This window comes from Hordeum vulgare, chromosome 2H (assembly GCF_904849725.1).
Source record: "Hordeum vulgare subsp. vulgare chromosome 2H, MorexV3_pseudomolecules_assembly, whole genome shotgun sequence".
Classification (NCBI taxonomy): Eukaryota; Viridiplantae; Streptophyta; class Magnoliopsida; order Poales; family Poaceae; genus Hordeum; species Hordeum vulgare.
This window is the reverse complement of record NC_058519.1, coordinates 606,997,883-607,014,159: the sequence shown is the minus strand read 5'-3', so window position 1 is coordinate 607,014,159 and position 16,277 is coordinate 606,997,883. Positions and strand designations below refer to the sequence as shown.

General features: G+C 44.1%; 1 protein-coding gene across 4 annotated transcripts; it reads right to left on the bottom strand.

Annotated features, from left to right (window-relative positions):
* Positions 1-11,278: 11,278 nt before the first annotated feature.
* On the bottom strand, positions 11,279-15,269 carry LOC123427719. 4 transcript variants are annotated; one of them, XM_045111835.1, is made up of 11 exons: positions 15,070-15,269; positions 14,643-14,957; positions 14,311-14,448; positions 14,105-14,194; positions 13,966-13,991; positions 13,845-13,886; positions 13,625-13,696; positions 12,746-12,787; positions 12,614-12,625; positions 12,422-12,478; positions 11,279-11,601 (listed from the first exon to the last, which is right to left on the bottom strand). In XM_045111835.1, the coding sequence occupies exons 1-11, from the start codon at positions 15,195-15,197 to the stop codon at positions 11,588-11,590; spliced, it is 936 nt and encodes a 311-aa protein (XP_044967770.1). In that variant the 5' UTR covers positions 15,198-15,269; the 3' UTR covers positions 11,279-11,587. The 4 variants fall into 4 exon arrangements, with proteins under 4 accessions (XP_044967770.1, XP_044967769.1, XP_044967768.1 ...); XM_045111834.1 differs by having other exon boundaries at positions 12,746-12,832; positions 15,070-15,266; XM_045111833.1 differs by having other exon boundaries at positions 12,614-12,676; positions 15,070-15,260.
* Between the last annotated feature and the right edge of the window lie 1,008 nt (positions 15,270-16,277).

Sequence of the window (16,277 nt, the reverse complement as noted above, 5' to 3'; positions counted from 1 at the left end):
CCTTCGATAGTGTACCGTGATAATGATCTAGCATAGCAATGACATAAAAAACGGACAAGCCATGGAAACATCATGCTAGCTATCTTACGATCATGCAATGGCAATATGGAAGTGGTGGCACATGTCATGATACGGAACGTGGTAGTTTCATGGCAATATATCTCAGAATGGCTATGAAAATGCCATAATAGGTAGGTATGGTGGCTTTTTTGAGGGAGGCTATATGGTGGGTGTAATGCACCAACAAAAGTTGCGCGGTACTAGAGAGGCTAGCAATGGTGGAAGGGTGAGAGTGCGTATAATCCATGGACTCAACATTAGTCATAAAGAACTCACATACTTATTGCAAAAGTATATTAGTCATCGAAACAAGGTACTACACGCATGCTCTTAGGGGAAAGGTTGGTAGGAGTTAACCATCGCGCGATCCCGACCTCCACACAAAGGATGACAATCAATAAATATATCATGCTCCGACTTCATCACATAACGGTTCACCATACGTGCATGCTACGGGAATCACAAACCTTAACACAAGTATTTCTACGAATACACAATTACTCACTAGCATGACTCCAATATCACATATTCATGTCGTAAAACTGTTGCAAGGAATCAAACATATCATATTCAGTGATCTACAAGTTTTATGTAGGATTTTATGACTAACCATGTGAATGGCCAACTCCTGTTAACTCTCTAAAAAGGTATAAGTGAAGCATGAGAGTTTAATTCTTTCTACAAAATATATGCCCAGCTCTAACAAATATAAGTGAAGCAAAAGAGCATTCTACAAATGGCGGTTTTCTATGTGTAGGGAAACAGGCAATCCAAACTTCAAAAGATATAAGTGAAGCACAAGAAGCATTCTATAAATCCAAGCAAGGACTATCTAAAAGAAAAAGGAAAAATAAACACAAAAGACGCTCCAAGCATTTGCACATATCATGTGACGAATTAAAATATAGCTCCGAGTAAAATTACCGATAGATTGTAGACGAAAGAGGGGATGCCTTCCGGGGCATCCCCAAGCTTAGACGCTTAAGTCTTCCTTGAATATTACCTTGGGTGCGTCGGGCATCCCCAAGCTTAGGCTCTTGCCTCTCCTTATTCCTTCATCCATCGTGCTCTCATCCAAAACTTGAAAACTTCAATCACACAAAACTCAACAAAACTTCGTGAGATCCGTTAGTATAATAAAATAAATCACCACTTCAAGTACTATTGTGAACTCATTCTAAATTCATATTAGCATTATATCTACTGTAATCCAACTTCACCATGGTTCATACCTCCCGATACTACCCATAGATTCATCAAAATAAGAGAACAATGCATAGAGAACATAATCTGTCAAAACAGAACAGTCTGTAGCAATCTGTATATTCCATATACTTTTGATATCTCAAAAAATCTGAACAATTACGAACGTCTGGAAAATTTGCATATCAATCAGCAGAAAAAAGAATCAACTCAAAATATCTTCCAGAATAAAAATGAAAATTAATTTCGTAAGCAGAAAGTTTCTGTCTTTTCTCAGCGTGATCAAACAACTATCACCCAAACTAATCGTAAAGGCTTTGCTTGGCACATTATTTTTAAAAACACAAAGGAATTGTACAAGGGGATAATTATTTTTGTGAGAAACTTCCATGAAAAATTCTACATTGTTTCCATGAGCGTGAACACAAGTGTTCAAGGTCGACCCTCACTTCCACAATGCATCACCTTTCAATCACTTCTCTTTTTGAAAGAGTTTTAAGTTCCCCTCTATATTTTTTTTGTTTTTAAACTAAATAAAAGCAATCAACAGAAATAAATGACTCTCTAAAACTTCCGGGTTGTCTCCCAGGCAGCGCTTTCTTTAAAGCCATTAAGCTAGGCATAAAGTGCTCAAGTAATGGATCCACCCGGATCCCAAGGTATATCAAAGTCAATTTTAATTAGCAATGGTTTCAAATTTAGTAGTGAGCACAAGGTATCATATATCAAGCAAGGACGAAGTCTAACTCTTTTCCTATGCATTGACATGTCATAAAAGAACAATTCATGCACATCAAGTAAAGGCCAATACATAGCATAAGCAGTTTTTTGCAATTTTATCGTATTGGAAACATAGAGAGGTGGAGATGTAGTTCCTCTCTCATAATAACTGCAAGTAGAAGCAGCAAGCACATGCATATTATATTCATCAAAATCATCATGTGTAACATAAGGAACTATAGCTAGCTCATCTTCATAAGCATCATTCATATTGGTATCATGGCCACAAGCGTAGCAAGCATCAAGTTCATCAAAAAGGGATATTTCAAACGAATCCAAGGGATCATAGCAATCATCATAGCATTCATCCTTCGGTAAGAACGAAGGGAAATTAAGCAATGTATGAGTTGAAGGGTTACTCTCATTAGAAGGTGGACACAGGTAGCTAGTCCGTTCTTCCTCCTTTTGTTCTTCGCTCTCCTCGTCATCTTTTTCATCTAATGAGCTCACAATTTCAGCATTTTCTTCTTCCATAGTTTCCTGCAAAATAATAGCCTCTTCTTGGACAGCATAGGATTTCTCCTTAAATCGTTCAATATGGGCATTATATTCATAATTAGTATAACAATAACGAAGCATAGCCAAATTTTCAGATCGGTAAGGAGCATCATCATTATCATCATACCTTTTAAACAGAGCCTCAATTTCATAAGCACCCATAAAAGCAACAAACTCTTCTATTTGATCCACATCATAGTAATCATATATACCATTAGCATAATAAGCCAAGGTTCTATGATCATTAAACTCACAAGAAAAGGGAAGGTGTGGAGCCTTCATCCTAGAGCAACAAGTAACACCATGTCTCTTGCATAGTTCCCAAGCATACCATTTCAACAAATGGATTTGATCCCATAAAAGTTTCCCTTTTTGAGTCAAGCGATAATCCCTAAAGTATTCACGTTGATCCAACGTGTATCCCATTATATAATTGAATGGGGCTTTCTCAGGATTATTAAAGAAGTATATAATATTTTCCACGTAACGAGCATCGAGGGTTTTAGGAGGTTCCCCATCTCCATGAGTAGCAAGTACACCTAATTTTTTTGGTATTTCGTGTTCCATATCCATAACTAAACATAGAGAACAACTTAGAACAGCAAATAAATCTACTTAGTGATAAAGCAAACAAGCACACACGAGGATATTCACCCCACGCTATTGTTCCCCGGCAATGGCGCCAGAAAAAGGTCTTGATAACCCAAAAGTATAGGGGATCAATTGCAACCTTTCTCGATAAGTAAGAGTGTCGAACCCAACGAGGAGCTAAAGGTAGGACAAATATTCCCTCAAGTTCTATCGACCACCGATACAACTCTACGCACACTTTACGTTCGCTTTACCTAGAACAAGTATGAAACTAGAAGTACTTTGTAGGAGTGATAGGATAGGCTTGCAAGAAAGTAAAGAACACGTAAATAAAACTAGGGGCTGGTTAGAAAAAGAAACAACTACGAGTGTCTAACGAGTGTGGAAAATTGGTGGTAGGAGTTGCGGAATTGTCCCTAAGCAATTGACTACGTTACTAGATCGATAGTAAGTATCATATGGGAGAGGCCTCTGCTAGCATGTCATCCCTTACTTGGAATTATATGCACTTATGATTGGAACTATTAGCAAGCGTCCGCAACTACTAACGTTCATTAAGGTAGAACCCAACCATAGCAATAAGATATATTGGTCCCCCTAATCCCATATGCATCAATTTCTATGCTAGGTTTCAAGCTTCAGCTACTCTAGCCTGTCAATACATAGTCCTATCAACATACAACTAACCCTATGGTCTGATCCACGCATGCGATCATATGATGGGCACCAAAGGACAACAACATAACCACAAGCAAATTAAACCAATCATAGCAATTCATCAATCACCGATAGGACAACGATAATCTACTCAGACATCATAGGATAGCAACACATCATTGGATAATAATATGTAGCATAAAGCACCATGTTCAAGTAGAGGGTATAACGCGTTGAGGGAGAGTGAACCGCTGAATATAGTTGGGGGAAGATGATGGAGATGTTGGTGAAGATGACGAAGGTGTTGGTGTAGATCGCCGTCACACGATGATGTCCCGGGCGGTGTTCCGGCGCCGCCGGGAGAGAGGCGGAGAGAGCCCCCCTCATTCTTCTTCTTCCATGACCTCCTCCCTAGATGGGAGAAGGGTTTCCCTTTGGTCCATGGTCTCCATGGCGGCGGAGGGGCGACAGCCCCTCCGAGATTGGATCTCTCTCTCTCTGTGTCCTTCTGTTTTTGCGCTCCTAGATTTTGCGTTTTACCATTTCTTAAATTCCCGGAGATCCGTAACTCCGATTGGGCTGAAATTTTAACACGATTTTCTTCCGGACATTATATTTCTTGTGGCGAAAGAAGGGCTCCAACCTCCTTAAGGAGTGGCCACAAGCCAGCCAGTCGCCATCGTACCTCCTGGTGGCGGCTACAGGGCTTGTGGGCCCTCCATGCATCGCCTCGCGTTGATTCTTCTTCTCAAAAATCATAAATATTCCAAAACAAATCCCCGTAAGTTTTTGTTACGTTTGGACTTCGTTTGGTATGGATATTCCGCGAAACAAAAAACATGCAACAAACAGGAACTGGCACTGGGCACTAGATCAATATGTTAGTCCCAAAAATAGTATAAAAAGTTGCCAAAAGTATATGAAAGTTGTAAAATATTGGCATGAAACAATCAAAAATTAAAGATACAACGGAGACGTATCACGACCTACCCCCCTCGTCGCGCCCTACAGGCTTGTGGGCCCCCTGGAGGCCTCTAGTGCCCATCTTCTGTTATATGAAGGATTTTGACCTGGAAAAATTCAAGAGAGAGCTTTTGGGACGCAATGCCGCCGTCTCGAGGTGGAACTTCAACATAAAAAATCTAGAGCTCCGACAGAGCTATTCCGCCGAGGATACTTCCCTCTCAGAGGGGGAAATCGAAGCCATCGTCATCACCAACGATCCTCTTATCGAGAGGGGGTCAATATCCATCAACATATTCATCAGCACCATCTCCTCTCCAAACCCTACTTCATCTCTTGCATCTGATCTTTGTCTCTAAACCTCAGATTGGTACATGTGGGTTGCTAGTAGTGTTGATTACTCCTTGTAGTTGATGCTAGTTGATTTATTTGATGGAAGATCATATGTTCAGATCCTTAATTATTATTAATACTCCTCTAATTATGAACATGAATACGCTTTGTGAGTAGTTACGTTTGTTCCTGGGGACATGGGATAAGTCTTGTTATAAGTAATCATGTGAATTTGATATCCGTTCGATATTTTGATAAGATATATGTTGTCTCTCCTCTAGTGGTGTCATGTGAACGTCGACTACATGACACTTCACCATTATTTGGGCCTAGAGGAAGGCATTGTGAAGTAATAAGTAGATGATGAGTTGCTAGATTGACAGAAGCTTAAACCCTAGTTTATGCGTTGCTTCGTAAGGGACTGATTTGGATCCATAGGTTTAATGTTATGGTTAGATTTATCTTAATTCTTCTTTCATAGTTGCGGATGCTTGCAAGAGAGGTTAATCATAAGTGGGATGTTTGTCCAAGTAAGGGCATCACCCAAGCACTGGTCCACCCACATATCAAATTATCAAAGTAATGAACGTGAATCATATGAGCGTGATGAAAACTAGCTTGACATAAATTCCCATGTGTCCTCGGGAGTGCTTTTATTTATATAAGAGTTTGTCCAGGCTTGTCCTTTGCTACAAAAAGGATTGGGCCACTTTGCTGCATCATTGTTACATTATTACTTGCTACCCGTTACAAATTACCTTATCACAAAACTATCTGTTACCGATAATTTCAGTGCTTGCAGAGAATACTTTACTGAAACCGCTTGTCATTTCCTTCTGCTCCTCGTTGGGTTCGACACTCTTACTTATGGAAAGGACTACGATAGATCGCCTACACTTGTGGGTCATCAGATCTCTCTTGGGATATAGGTGAGTAAAAAGTTGTGCATTTCAAGAACGGGAATATGTGTGTCTGTGATATGAACGGATTTGTGCGAGTGACATGCCCCCTGAGTTGCTTATGTTTTGCCGAAATGTCGATTTATTTCCATTTCGGCGAATTTCGAGCAAACTCGATATGTCCTATTTTTAGGCAAGGTCAAGCAAAATTTTTGTATGACTTTGATGCATGCATGCATTTTGTTTATAATCTTTTTGCTTGTTATACCGTGCAGTCAGTCAAGAAGGTGCGTGGAAGGAAGATGGAGCGATACTTGCAATCCACGGTGCTGGACATGTATGCAAATAACCAGACTGGGATTAGATGTTCGTGTACAAGATGCAAAGGAGGAGTCATTTCGGACCCCTTTGATCGTGGCATTTTGAAGGCGCGCCTGCTCGTGAAAGGTTTCATCGATGGCTGTACTCGGCGAATAAGTGAAGATGATGATGAGGACGCCCACATGGCAAGCAATAACGACATGGGGTTAGACGAAGAGATGACCGATCGACATGAATACGATGGCGTCAGACATGGTGGAAGGGAAGAGTCCGGACACGGCGGCGGAGAAGATTTCGGACACGGCAAAGAAGAGTCCAAACATGGCGGAGAAGAGGCGGCGGACACGCCGCAGTCTTCGATGCTACTAAGTTCAGTCGTGGAGGACCCCCATGTTTGAGACCTGCTTCGCAAGAGTCCGAACATGGCGGAGAAGAGGCGGCGGACACGCCGCAGTCTTCGATGCTACTAAGTTCAGTCGTGGAGGACCCCCATGTTTGAGACCTGCTTCGCAAGAGTATGAATAGCAACAGAGCTGCTTCTAGAGAGGAGGCCAAGCTGGCACAACTGAAAGTAGACTCGAAGACTACATTGTATGACGGTTGCGATCCTTAGGTGACCCTTTTGAGTTTCACGCTCGAACTTCTAGAGATGAATTCAAAAACAAATGGACAGACACACAAGGCTTGATGAGCATTTGAAGTATCTACACAATAAAGTTCTTCCCGCGGGAAACCTGTGTCCTACTAGTGTTGAGGAGGACAAGAAAATCGTTTACCCTCTTGATCCGTCGCACATTAGATACCACACATGCATCAACGATTGCATCATTTATCGGAAGGAGCACGCGGTACCCGAGACGCTGTAGTTGTACCCTTGGTGATGATGCCCGTGACGTAGCTTGTCAGGGCGATGTGACTGGAGTTGACCCGCCGGCTAGCGGGGAGCAGTCAAGTTGGAGGTGGGAGAGGCATCGCCCAAACCTGGCCAAACGGGCCGGCCCGGCACGGCCCGTTGTAATTGGGTCTGGCACGGCACGGCCCGCCCAGGCACATTTATTAGTCGGGCCGTGCCGTGTCAGCCCGTGGGCTACGCCTTCAGGCCCAGACACGGCTCGGTTATTAAACGGACCGGCATGTTGGCCCGATTAGCACGCTGGGCCGCATATTTTTAGCCTCATGGACTCATTTTTAAGCCTATTGGGCTATATGTTATATATATATATATTTAAAAAACTAAATATATATATAAAAAATAAACAATCCGTGCCGTCCCGGCCCGCGTGTCCAGCCTCCAAGCCCAGGCATGACCCGAGACGTACTTCGTGCCGGGCCGGGCCCGTATCGTATCAGGCACGCGGACTACCGGGCCGGCAGGCCCGATTTACCCGACCCGTTTGGCCAGATCTGACATCGCCCCAGCTGGCTCGACCGCGCAGCCAGCCGCAGCCGACCCTGTGGAACCGACCGTCGTGTATATGTTTTCAAAGGGGCTGAAGGAGTCCTTACTTTTGACCTACCCGGTCTTAAATATTTAGCACATTAAATGCTCAAATGAAATAATAAGCTACGGATTGTTTGCTTGCATTATCTGTGTGAGTGCATCAGAGAGGTCATTGTGTGCCGGAAGCATCGCTCTGTGAGTGGCCACTGCACGAAAGCCCATGATTGCACGTATGGTTGCAGAAAGCACTGTGCTCAGCTGTTCCTAACGTCTTTTCCCATACATGTTCCCTCCTGGACCTGAAAATTGGAGTAATAGCATGGTACATTTGTTATCCATGTTTTTCTTTAAGTTCCTCTGGTCGCCTTTTCTACTTCTGAGTTGATTACCGTTTTCTTCATGAAACTGCGTTAAAGATTGCAAAAAACAATAAGTTATTGTCAGTTATTTGTTTTTTATAAGTTAGTTTCAGATTTTAAATTGCAGCTGGCCAACAGCCACCGCTCCTTCAGCAGCAACAACATCCACACCACTTAGCACCCAAGGTGAGTAGTATCACCAAAAAGAACAATGGCAACCTTCATTTTTATTTCTTTAATTAGGTCTTGAAGTTGAAGTTATTTTCAAACATGTGTACTAACAAGGAGCTACTTGCAGGTGCTCCTCTTAGTCCTCTAGGTCCCGGTTCTCAAAGCTTTGATATAGATATAGATGATTTCGTGCTGGATACAGAGGATTATGGATTACTGCTGGAAACATAACCTGACTTACCTCAAGAACAGCTACCGGGAGGTCTTGGTCTGCACCACCAGGATCCTCTGCCACAGCAACCGCACATGCTGCAACAACTTGTGCCCGCGATACCGCAGCCTCTTAGAGCAACTCTAGCAGACTCTGCATAATATCGGCTCGTAAAACGTGTTTGCAGTTCGCCAAAATCCCTTTTGCAGGCCGGCGCGGCCTCGCATGGATGCAGACCCTTAAACGGACCCGTATAAAAGTATATTCGTCGAATATGCTTTTATACTGATCGGCTTTTGTGGGGTCTATTCGAACACGGCCGCGTCGCTCCGAAAACAGAAAACATTCAATTCTCACATTTGACATAAGTTCTCACAAATAAGTTCAAATTCAAACAAACATAATACAGTTTTACGCGAAAATAAAAGCCAAGTTCAATACGACAAACGCAAAAGAGGGTCTTGCATCATCTTGGTCGATCTTCACTCCGCGTCATCGATTCCATCTTAAAGTTCATCGGCATTGCCACCATATGGAGCAGAGAAGACCATTCTCCTCTTCAAGATCTCTCTCCTTGCCATATCATGCCATGTTTTGGTGAGGTCGTCAATGTCATCGCGGTTCATTGACATGATCTTGTTCTCTTCGGCGAGCAACAAAGATTCTTTGTCGATCAACTTCCACTTCTCGCACTTTTGGAGCAACTCCCAACAATGCTCTAGTTTGAAGAATTAGCCTTTCGAAGCTTCCATGTCTTTGTATCTATGTTGGGCAATCTTGTCCTACACAATGTGAACAAAGTGATGTAATCAATTCTCATGATGCAAATATGATTACACACAACTTGAACAAAGGCAAAACAAACTCACATGGTCGGATTCAACGGTCCCACTTGAAAGTGCATTGCGTACTTGCTCCAAGCAAGCTGTCCAACGGTTGCACATAGGTTTGATATTCTCCCAACGCCCTTCAAGCGACCGAAATATGCGTGGAGTCCTATTGGGATATTTTGCCATAATGCGGAAGTATTGATTTTTGATTCTTTGCCAATATCTCTTTGCGGTTTAAAATGTACCCGTGCATACATCAAGAGACACCGCACTCCATGCTTGGATCAAAGCTTGATCTTCCAAGATCGTGTAGTTCTTCGAAGGCGCATACCTTCCGGCCATTTCGTCGAACACCTCGCTTGCGGGGGGAGCGACACCGTTGAACGGCATCGTCGGGGCATCTCTTTCCGGGATGGAGTGAGAGGATGAAGGAGGAGCCTGAATCCTCTTCCTCTTGACGCCTGCAGCCTTAGTGACCTTCTCCGCCGCCGGCCGAGATCGCGCAACAGCGGTTAGCGCCCGGAGCGCGAGCCTTCGCGGCGTGGGCTGTCGGATTTCCGCCCGGCACGACCACGTTGCCCTGCCGCTTGCGGGCAGGCGCAGCGCTAGCTTGAGCGACGGCGGGGCCAACACGGCCGGCGACGAGATCCGCCCGAGGGAAAGGAGCGTGCGCGACCTCGACGGTGACGGGGGGCAGCAAGGAGGCGTCCATGGCGGTGAGGGACGGCCGCGGAGGATGCACCGGAGCGTGCGGTGGCGAGGCAATGGTGGCGGCGGGTGGGGGGAGCGGGAAAGGCCGCGCGAAAATGTCCCTCCCGCCAAATCTTGCTGCGGATAGAGGTTGAGCTCGGGTCGGCCTCCCGGCCCGTGAAACTAGAGGTTGGGGGAAAGTTTTGTCGCGCCCCGCAAAAATATTTACGGACCGGGACGGGATGCGAGGCTGATCGGGCAGGTTTTTCCACTCCGACCCACACTTTAACAGTTATTTTGTGAATCGGGACGAGATGCGGAGTCTGCTAGAGTTGCTCTTATGCCTCCACAGCAACCTCCAGAGCAACAGAACCATTCTTAAGCGACGACCTGAAAAGAAACCGACCTTATGTGGAGCCTGGTCTTACACTAATCAGCGCCACTGTTCAAGTTCTATGGATCTTTATTATAGTCTGTACTGTAGACTCTAGCTGTGGCATGCATGCATTTCTTACCACAATCTAAGATGAAAGGTGGTGCATCTCCGCTGTGCATTGCATACTTTAGGAAAACAATCTGCAAGATTTGAAGCAAGTTTTGAGCTGGTTGTGTCTTAATACCTTTCCACTACTAGTACTTTGTCAGCCAACTAGGGGCTGTTTGGAAAAGGTGTTAAATTTTGTGTGACCACTGGTATTTAGTTCAAGTTTGAGCTAAATAACCAGCAAGCACACAAAAATTACACCCATTCCAAACGGGGCATTAGTGTTTATGAGTCACCTGCCGTTATTCGTATTCTCCTTGGATTTGAGAGGATCATACTCTCAAGGCAAGGCAAGCGACCTATGCATAAAATCATTCTAATATTATGTTCGGGAAGAAAGTAACGACACAATCATGGGTACTGATTCCAGTGATTTCTGAAACAATGTAAAATCACATCTGCCTTCACTGGAACAGTAGAATGTAAAATCAGATCTGTCTGTACCGAAGCGGCTAACGACGCAATCATTCTAACCATGTTTGTTCCGTAACTGAATTTTCCAATACACCGCTTCATAAAATCGGAACCACATGTACTGAAGTGGATTGGAAGACCCAAACCGGCACTCGTCACACGAACCAAGCAACGTATGTATACAAGTAAACATGTGTAACTCAGATGTTGTGGCGTCAGTTATGCTATGGTTCTGCACTGTTTTGATGTATCCCAAGGGGGCATGTCGCATGGGTCAACCTGCGCTCATCTATATATTCAGACTCGGGGAAACTTACTGCCGCAAAAACCCATATGTTGCAACTTACCATGATGGAGTTTTAGGTCTGATTCACTATACAACTTACATGCCACATGCCACCAAGCACTAACAAAGAGTCCAATGTCGCATGATTGATGCTAACATGACACTACCAAGAGTAGGTAAAGTCTCAAGTTGATAGAACATAGCTCGAATGGAAACACAACCAACTAAATAGTGTCCTTCCAACACCATTGCAACCAAGCAACTTGAAGGAGCACATCGAGTAAGGCCCACTCAATTAGGCCACATCAGTTTGCGCTGCAAGATCCAGCTTCAGTTTCAGTCCGCAACTCCTGCATCGCAACAAGTATTCAACCAGTTAATACTCTACTTGGGTAATGTGTCACTAAGCAAATACAATAAAAATGGTGCGGCTCAAAAGACTGAAAAAACTTGCAACAGTGGAACGTAATCTCTTAACATCAAACATTGGGTCTCGCTTAAGTATAGAATTTCCCAAGAAGGTGGTGCTGTGTATGTTTTCATGTCTACTCTTTATTTTGTTCAGTCTTACCTTTATGAATGAAAAATGTGACACAAGGGCTTATGCAGATTGGAAATCAAGAGTCTAAACTCAGACCAAGTATTAATACCCTTTAGTATCACCCGAATAAGTATTATCAATACTCCTTAATTCAACTTTTACCTATATATATAATGTTGTCTTAACAGTCAATGTTTGAAAATGTGATGAAAGGCTTGTGCAGATTGGAAATCAAGAGTCTAAACTCGGACTAACATTTTTTTTATGATATCCTGGAGTTTTTCTTAGCAACACATGTACCATAAAAATGAACACGTGCATTATATGCTTGCGGTAAATACACCATCACCTCTCAGATGCAAATGCAATCATGTAACTAGCATAGAAAGATAGATGAAAGAAAGCAGCTGAAAAATGAAAGTCAGAAAATGATATCCTCCATGGTTTTGAAATGGCTATTGAAGGAACTAAGTGGTCCAAGGACAGCAGAAATCAATAAGGTCAGTTATAAAAGGTATTTCTATTATTGATAATGGAGCTTCTCTGTCAACCAACAATTTCAGGTATCATTATTATGTGTAGATGGAATTTCTACATACTAAGCCGTTGAGAGTGCTCAGTTAATATACCTGCATTTGTGGCAGACGTGAACCCAGAGGTTTCAGCAGGCCGTGACACTTGAATACCTGTGAAGAGATTCACAGTAGCCCCTTGATTAGTTCATCTGTGTTCTCTAACGATGAAGTATACTTTGTAAAAGCTGGATATTCATCTAGGTTTGAAAATGAATGCAGGTGTGGGAAAAATTTAAAATACTTAACCTGAATTTGCAACTGGTGGGTACCAACAAAGATAATTAGGCAGACCCGTGCAAGTTGGATTGCCTGAAATGTGTTTTGCAGTTAGAACTGATGGCAGGCAGCCAAAGCCAAGCAAGTGTTCAGCTAATTTACCTGCATTAATCACGGATGAAGTCTCAATGTTTTTAGCAGGGCCTGTAGTACCAAGCATGGTCTGTGAGAATGGAGTAATAAAAGCACCTGCAAATTACTTGAGTTGAGCAGTAAGAAACGACAGCAGGTAGCCAGGCATGTACATGTAACACCCAGCTTGATGGCTGTGTCGTTGTAATGCTAAATCTGTACCACAAAAATGAGCATGTACATGTAACTGACACGGTGTATCATAGAATTTGTGGTGCATACGCTTATCAACTCCCATATGCAAGTGTAATCCTGCAGCTATTATTGGGCATAAAACAAGTAGAAGAAAGAAAGCAGCTGACAAATGCAGGAGTCATAAAACTAGAAGGTTCCAAAAATTAGTTCACGAACCAAAAGATGCACAAGGAAAGCTGATATATCTACATGGCGAGTTATAAAACAAGGCAGGTAGAATAATATCATCAATGATGGAGTTTCTGTGACAAGTGACAACCAAGAATTTTAGATTTTTAGTGCATGAGTATGTGCATATGGAGCTTCTACATGGCATGAAAACGGTTGAGGGTGTTCAGTTAATTTACCCACATTTGTGGCAGATGTGTTCCAAGGGATTTTAATGGATTGTGAAACAAGAGTTAGAAATGATTCTTATAGTCCATACTCCATACATTAGTTCATCTAGTGTTCTCTAACAATGAACTACTCTAGGAAGTACTGTATGGTGTATGGTCTGTAACAAAGAGGAAGTGCAATTACTAGTAAATTAACAAGAGAGATACAACGCAATTAAAGTGAGATGAGGCATCACAAAAAACCCATATGAAAAGTGCAACTGAAGTTCAGATGGACGGAGAGATGGAAAGCTGCTCACAACTATGAATTAACTACCTTCCATTGCACTTGACTGAAGTAGGTGCCCTTGATGGAGCTCAGGAAGTCTACCATCTTTTATACAATCCTCTAATGTTTATCATGTTCACATGAGATTGTCAGCGCATAGTCAAAGTTAGTGTCAGAAACAAAGAAACAACAGATAAATTTACTATATCACTATCAAATATGTTCTTTACAAACTGGAATTTGATGGTCAGGGACTAATTCTAATTACCGATAAGATCCACCACCCGGTTCCGTCCCTCAGAGTTCAGACCTGCCATAGAAAACATTAACTACCACACATATGCAGAGGTTATGATAGTAAGGTTGCTTTCGTGCCAAGATGTTCATACCAAAAACTGGGCTAGAAGAAGGCAGGCTGCAAAAGGCAACACATATATGTGAGTGTCATGTGAAAACTAGGAGACATAGCACTGCAGAACTGAGGACCAGTTCGGTAATGAATGATGCTTGCTGCATATACGTACATACCTCCTCTTCCTGTTGAGATAGGATTTGACAATAGCAGATGTTGTTGGCCGCCAGGATGTTTCCCTCCTTTGGCGCCTTGGACGACGGGGACTAACCAATTAAACAAGACAATGCATGGGATGATGATCATATCATTTACAGGAGAACTAACTGTCGAAGCTGGTCAGAAAGAATTAAGGAGCAAGGTTGGATGAATGTATGAGTACCCGATGGGAAGCAAGTCATGCGGACTCCGTGGGCCATTCGGCAGCAGCGACCTGCGCCTCAACTCTGGGGAGTGATTCACCAAGTCATCGGCGACCAACGATGCCTTCTCTCTCACCATTTTCCAGTCCAGGGACGCCCTACATTAGACAGGATTCTTTGTTTGAGGCTCAACAACAACAAGCAGAAGAATGTCTGCCACCAAGTATATTTGAGTGAATTGCAAAAAAACCACCACATTTGAAGTCCTTATCCGGAATTGCCATCACATTTCTTGAACGCCCCAAAAATCTACCTCTTTTCTTGTTCATTTTCTCAATATACTAATATTTACCTGAACTGCGGCGAGTGGTGTATCTTGTGGAGGATGGAAGAGAGTTTGGTGTTGCCAGCGCACATGGTCGTCAGTATGCCGACGTCGTGCTTGTACACCGCGGTCGCGACGGGGGCGCCCGCTGAGCACGCGGCGGCGGCGTTCTCCACGGCCCAGAAGGTGTCGAGGAAGATGTAGAGGGTGCGGGCCTCGACGCCCCCGATGGCCGGCGGTACGAAGCGGCGGATGTAGCCGAGGGCCTTGGTCCACTGGCCGCATGCCACCAGCTGCTTCAGACGCCGGCGGCTCATGTACAAATCCGTCTCGTGGACTATCCTGCATTGCATTGCACGGCCGGGCTGCATTGGATTTAGCACGCACCTAGGAGACGTCACGGAGCAGGTAAAGAAACGGCCGGCCGGGCGGGCGCGCGGGAGAGAGCACGTACCGATCGTAGGCGGACTCGAAGCCCTGGAGGTAGAGGTAGACGATGAGCCGCCGGTTCCGGAGCCGCCTCACGAAGGGATAGTCGGCGAGCATGCCGACGCCGGGCTCCAGGGCGTCGATCCGCTCCATCGTGCCGGGATTCGCTAGAGATTGGATTCGATTTGGGGGAACGACGCCTGCTAGCAGTCGAGTAGTATATACTAGTGCTACGCAATTGCCCTGCCATTTTTCTTCCGAGGAATAGTTGGCCTGCCATTTTATTACTCTCGAACAAGTGTGTTTTTCGTCCCTATAAGTTACTTTTTTTTAACACGTCCTTATAAGTTTCCTTGTCCTGAAGATTTAGGTCCTTATTTATTTTTCGTGTACCTTTCAGTTTCACCGATTCGCCCACACAACTATTAAAACCCGGACACTTTAGTTTCTACTATTCTTTTTGTGTGGGTGGGAGGGGGGACACTAGGCGCCGGCGCGCCGTCCCAACAATTGGGACGATTGAGCTCCACCTGTCCGATGTAACGATTAAAAATCGTCAGATCTGTCCCGCCGCTTCACGAGTCAATGTCCCGAGCGTCACGGACACCGTGCCCTGAGCTTGAAGCACCACCATCGTGTCCTCGTCGTCGGTCGGCACCCTCGCCAGCCGTCCTCGACGTCAGGTCGCCGCCCTCGTCCCCGACTCTACCCATGCAACAGTTGCACCCTCTGGGTTGCAGCTCCGCGTGGCAATTGCTATAGCTTGGTGACGATGCGGCACTCTCATGCCGTCGGGCCGCAGCTTCTTGGTGTCGCTGCTCCCACCATCATCGGCATGCTGTATTGGTTGAAGCTTTTTCTCATATCACTTGAAGTTTTTTTCACGATGGTTGAACCTTTTTCACGAGTTGACACTTTTTTTCTCATGACCACTGAAGCTTTTTTTCATGGTTGAAGCTTTTCACACATCGATTGAAGCTTTTTCACACTACGATTGAAGCTTTTTCACAATACTGTTGAAGCTTTTTCTGAGCGACGAGGCAATGTGCAACGTTTTGTTTGCTGCAATGAGCAACGAGGCGATGAGGAAAGCTACAACCGGTAGCCGTTTTTACTACAACCAAGAAGATGACGAAGTGTGGCCGACGACGACTGGTTTCAAACTTGTTGCAACCGATAGTGGGAAAAGCTACCACCGGACATCACGGTGACATGAATTTTGCTACAACTGGT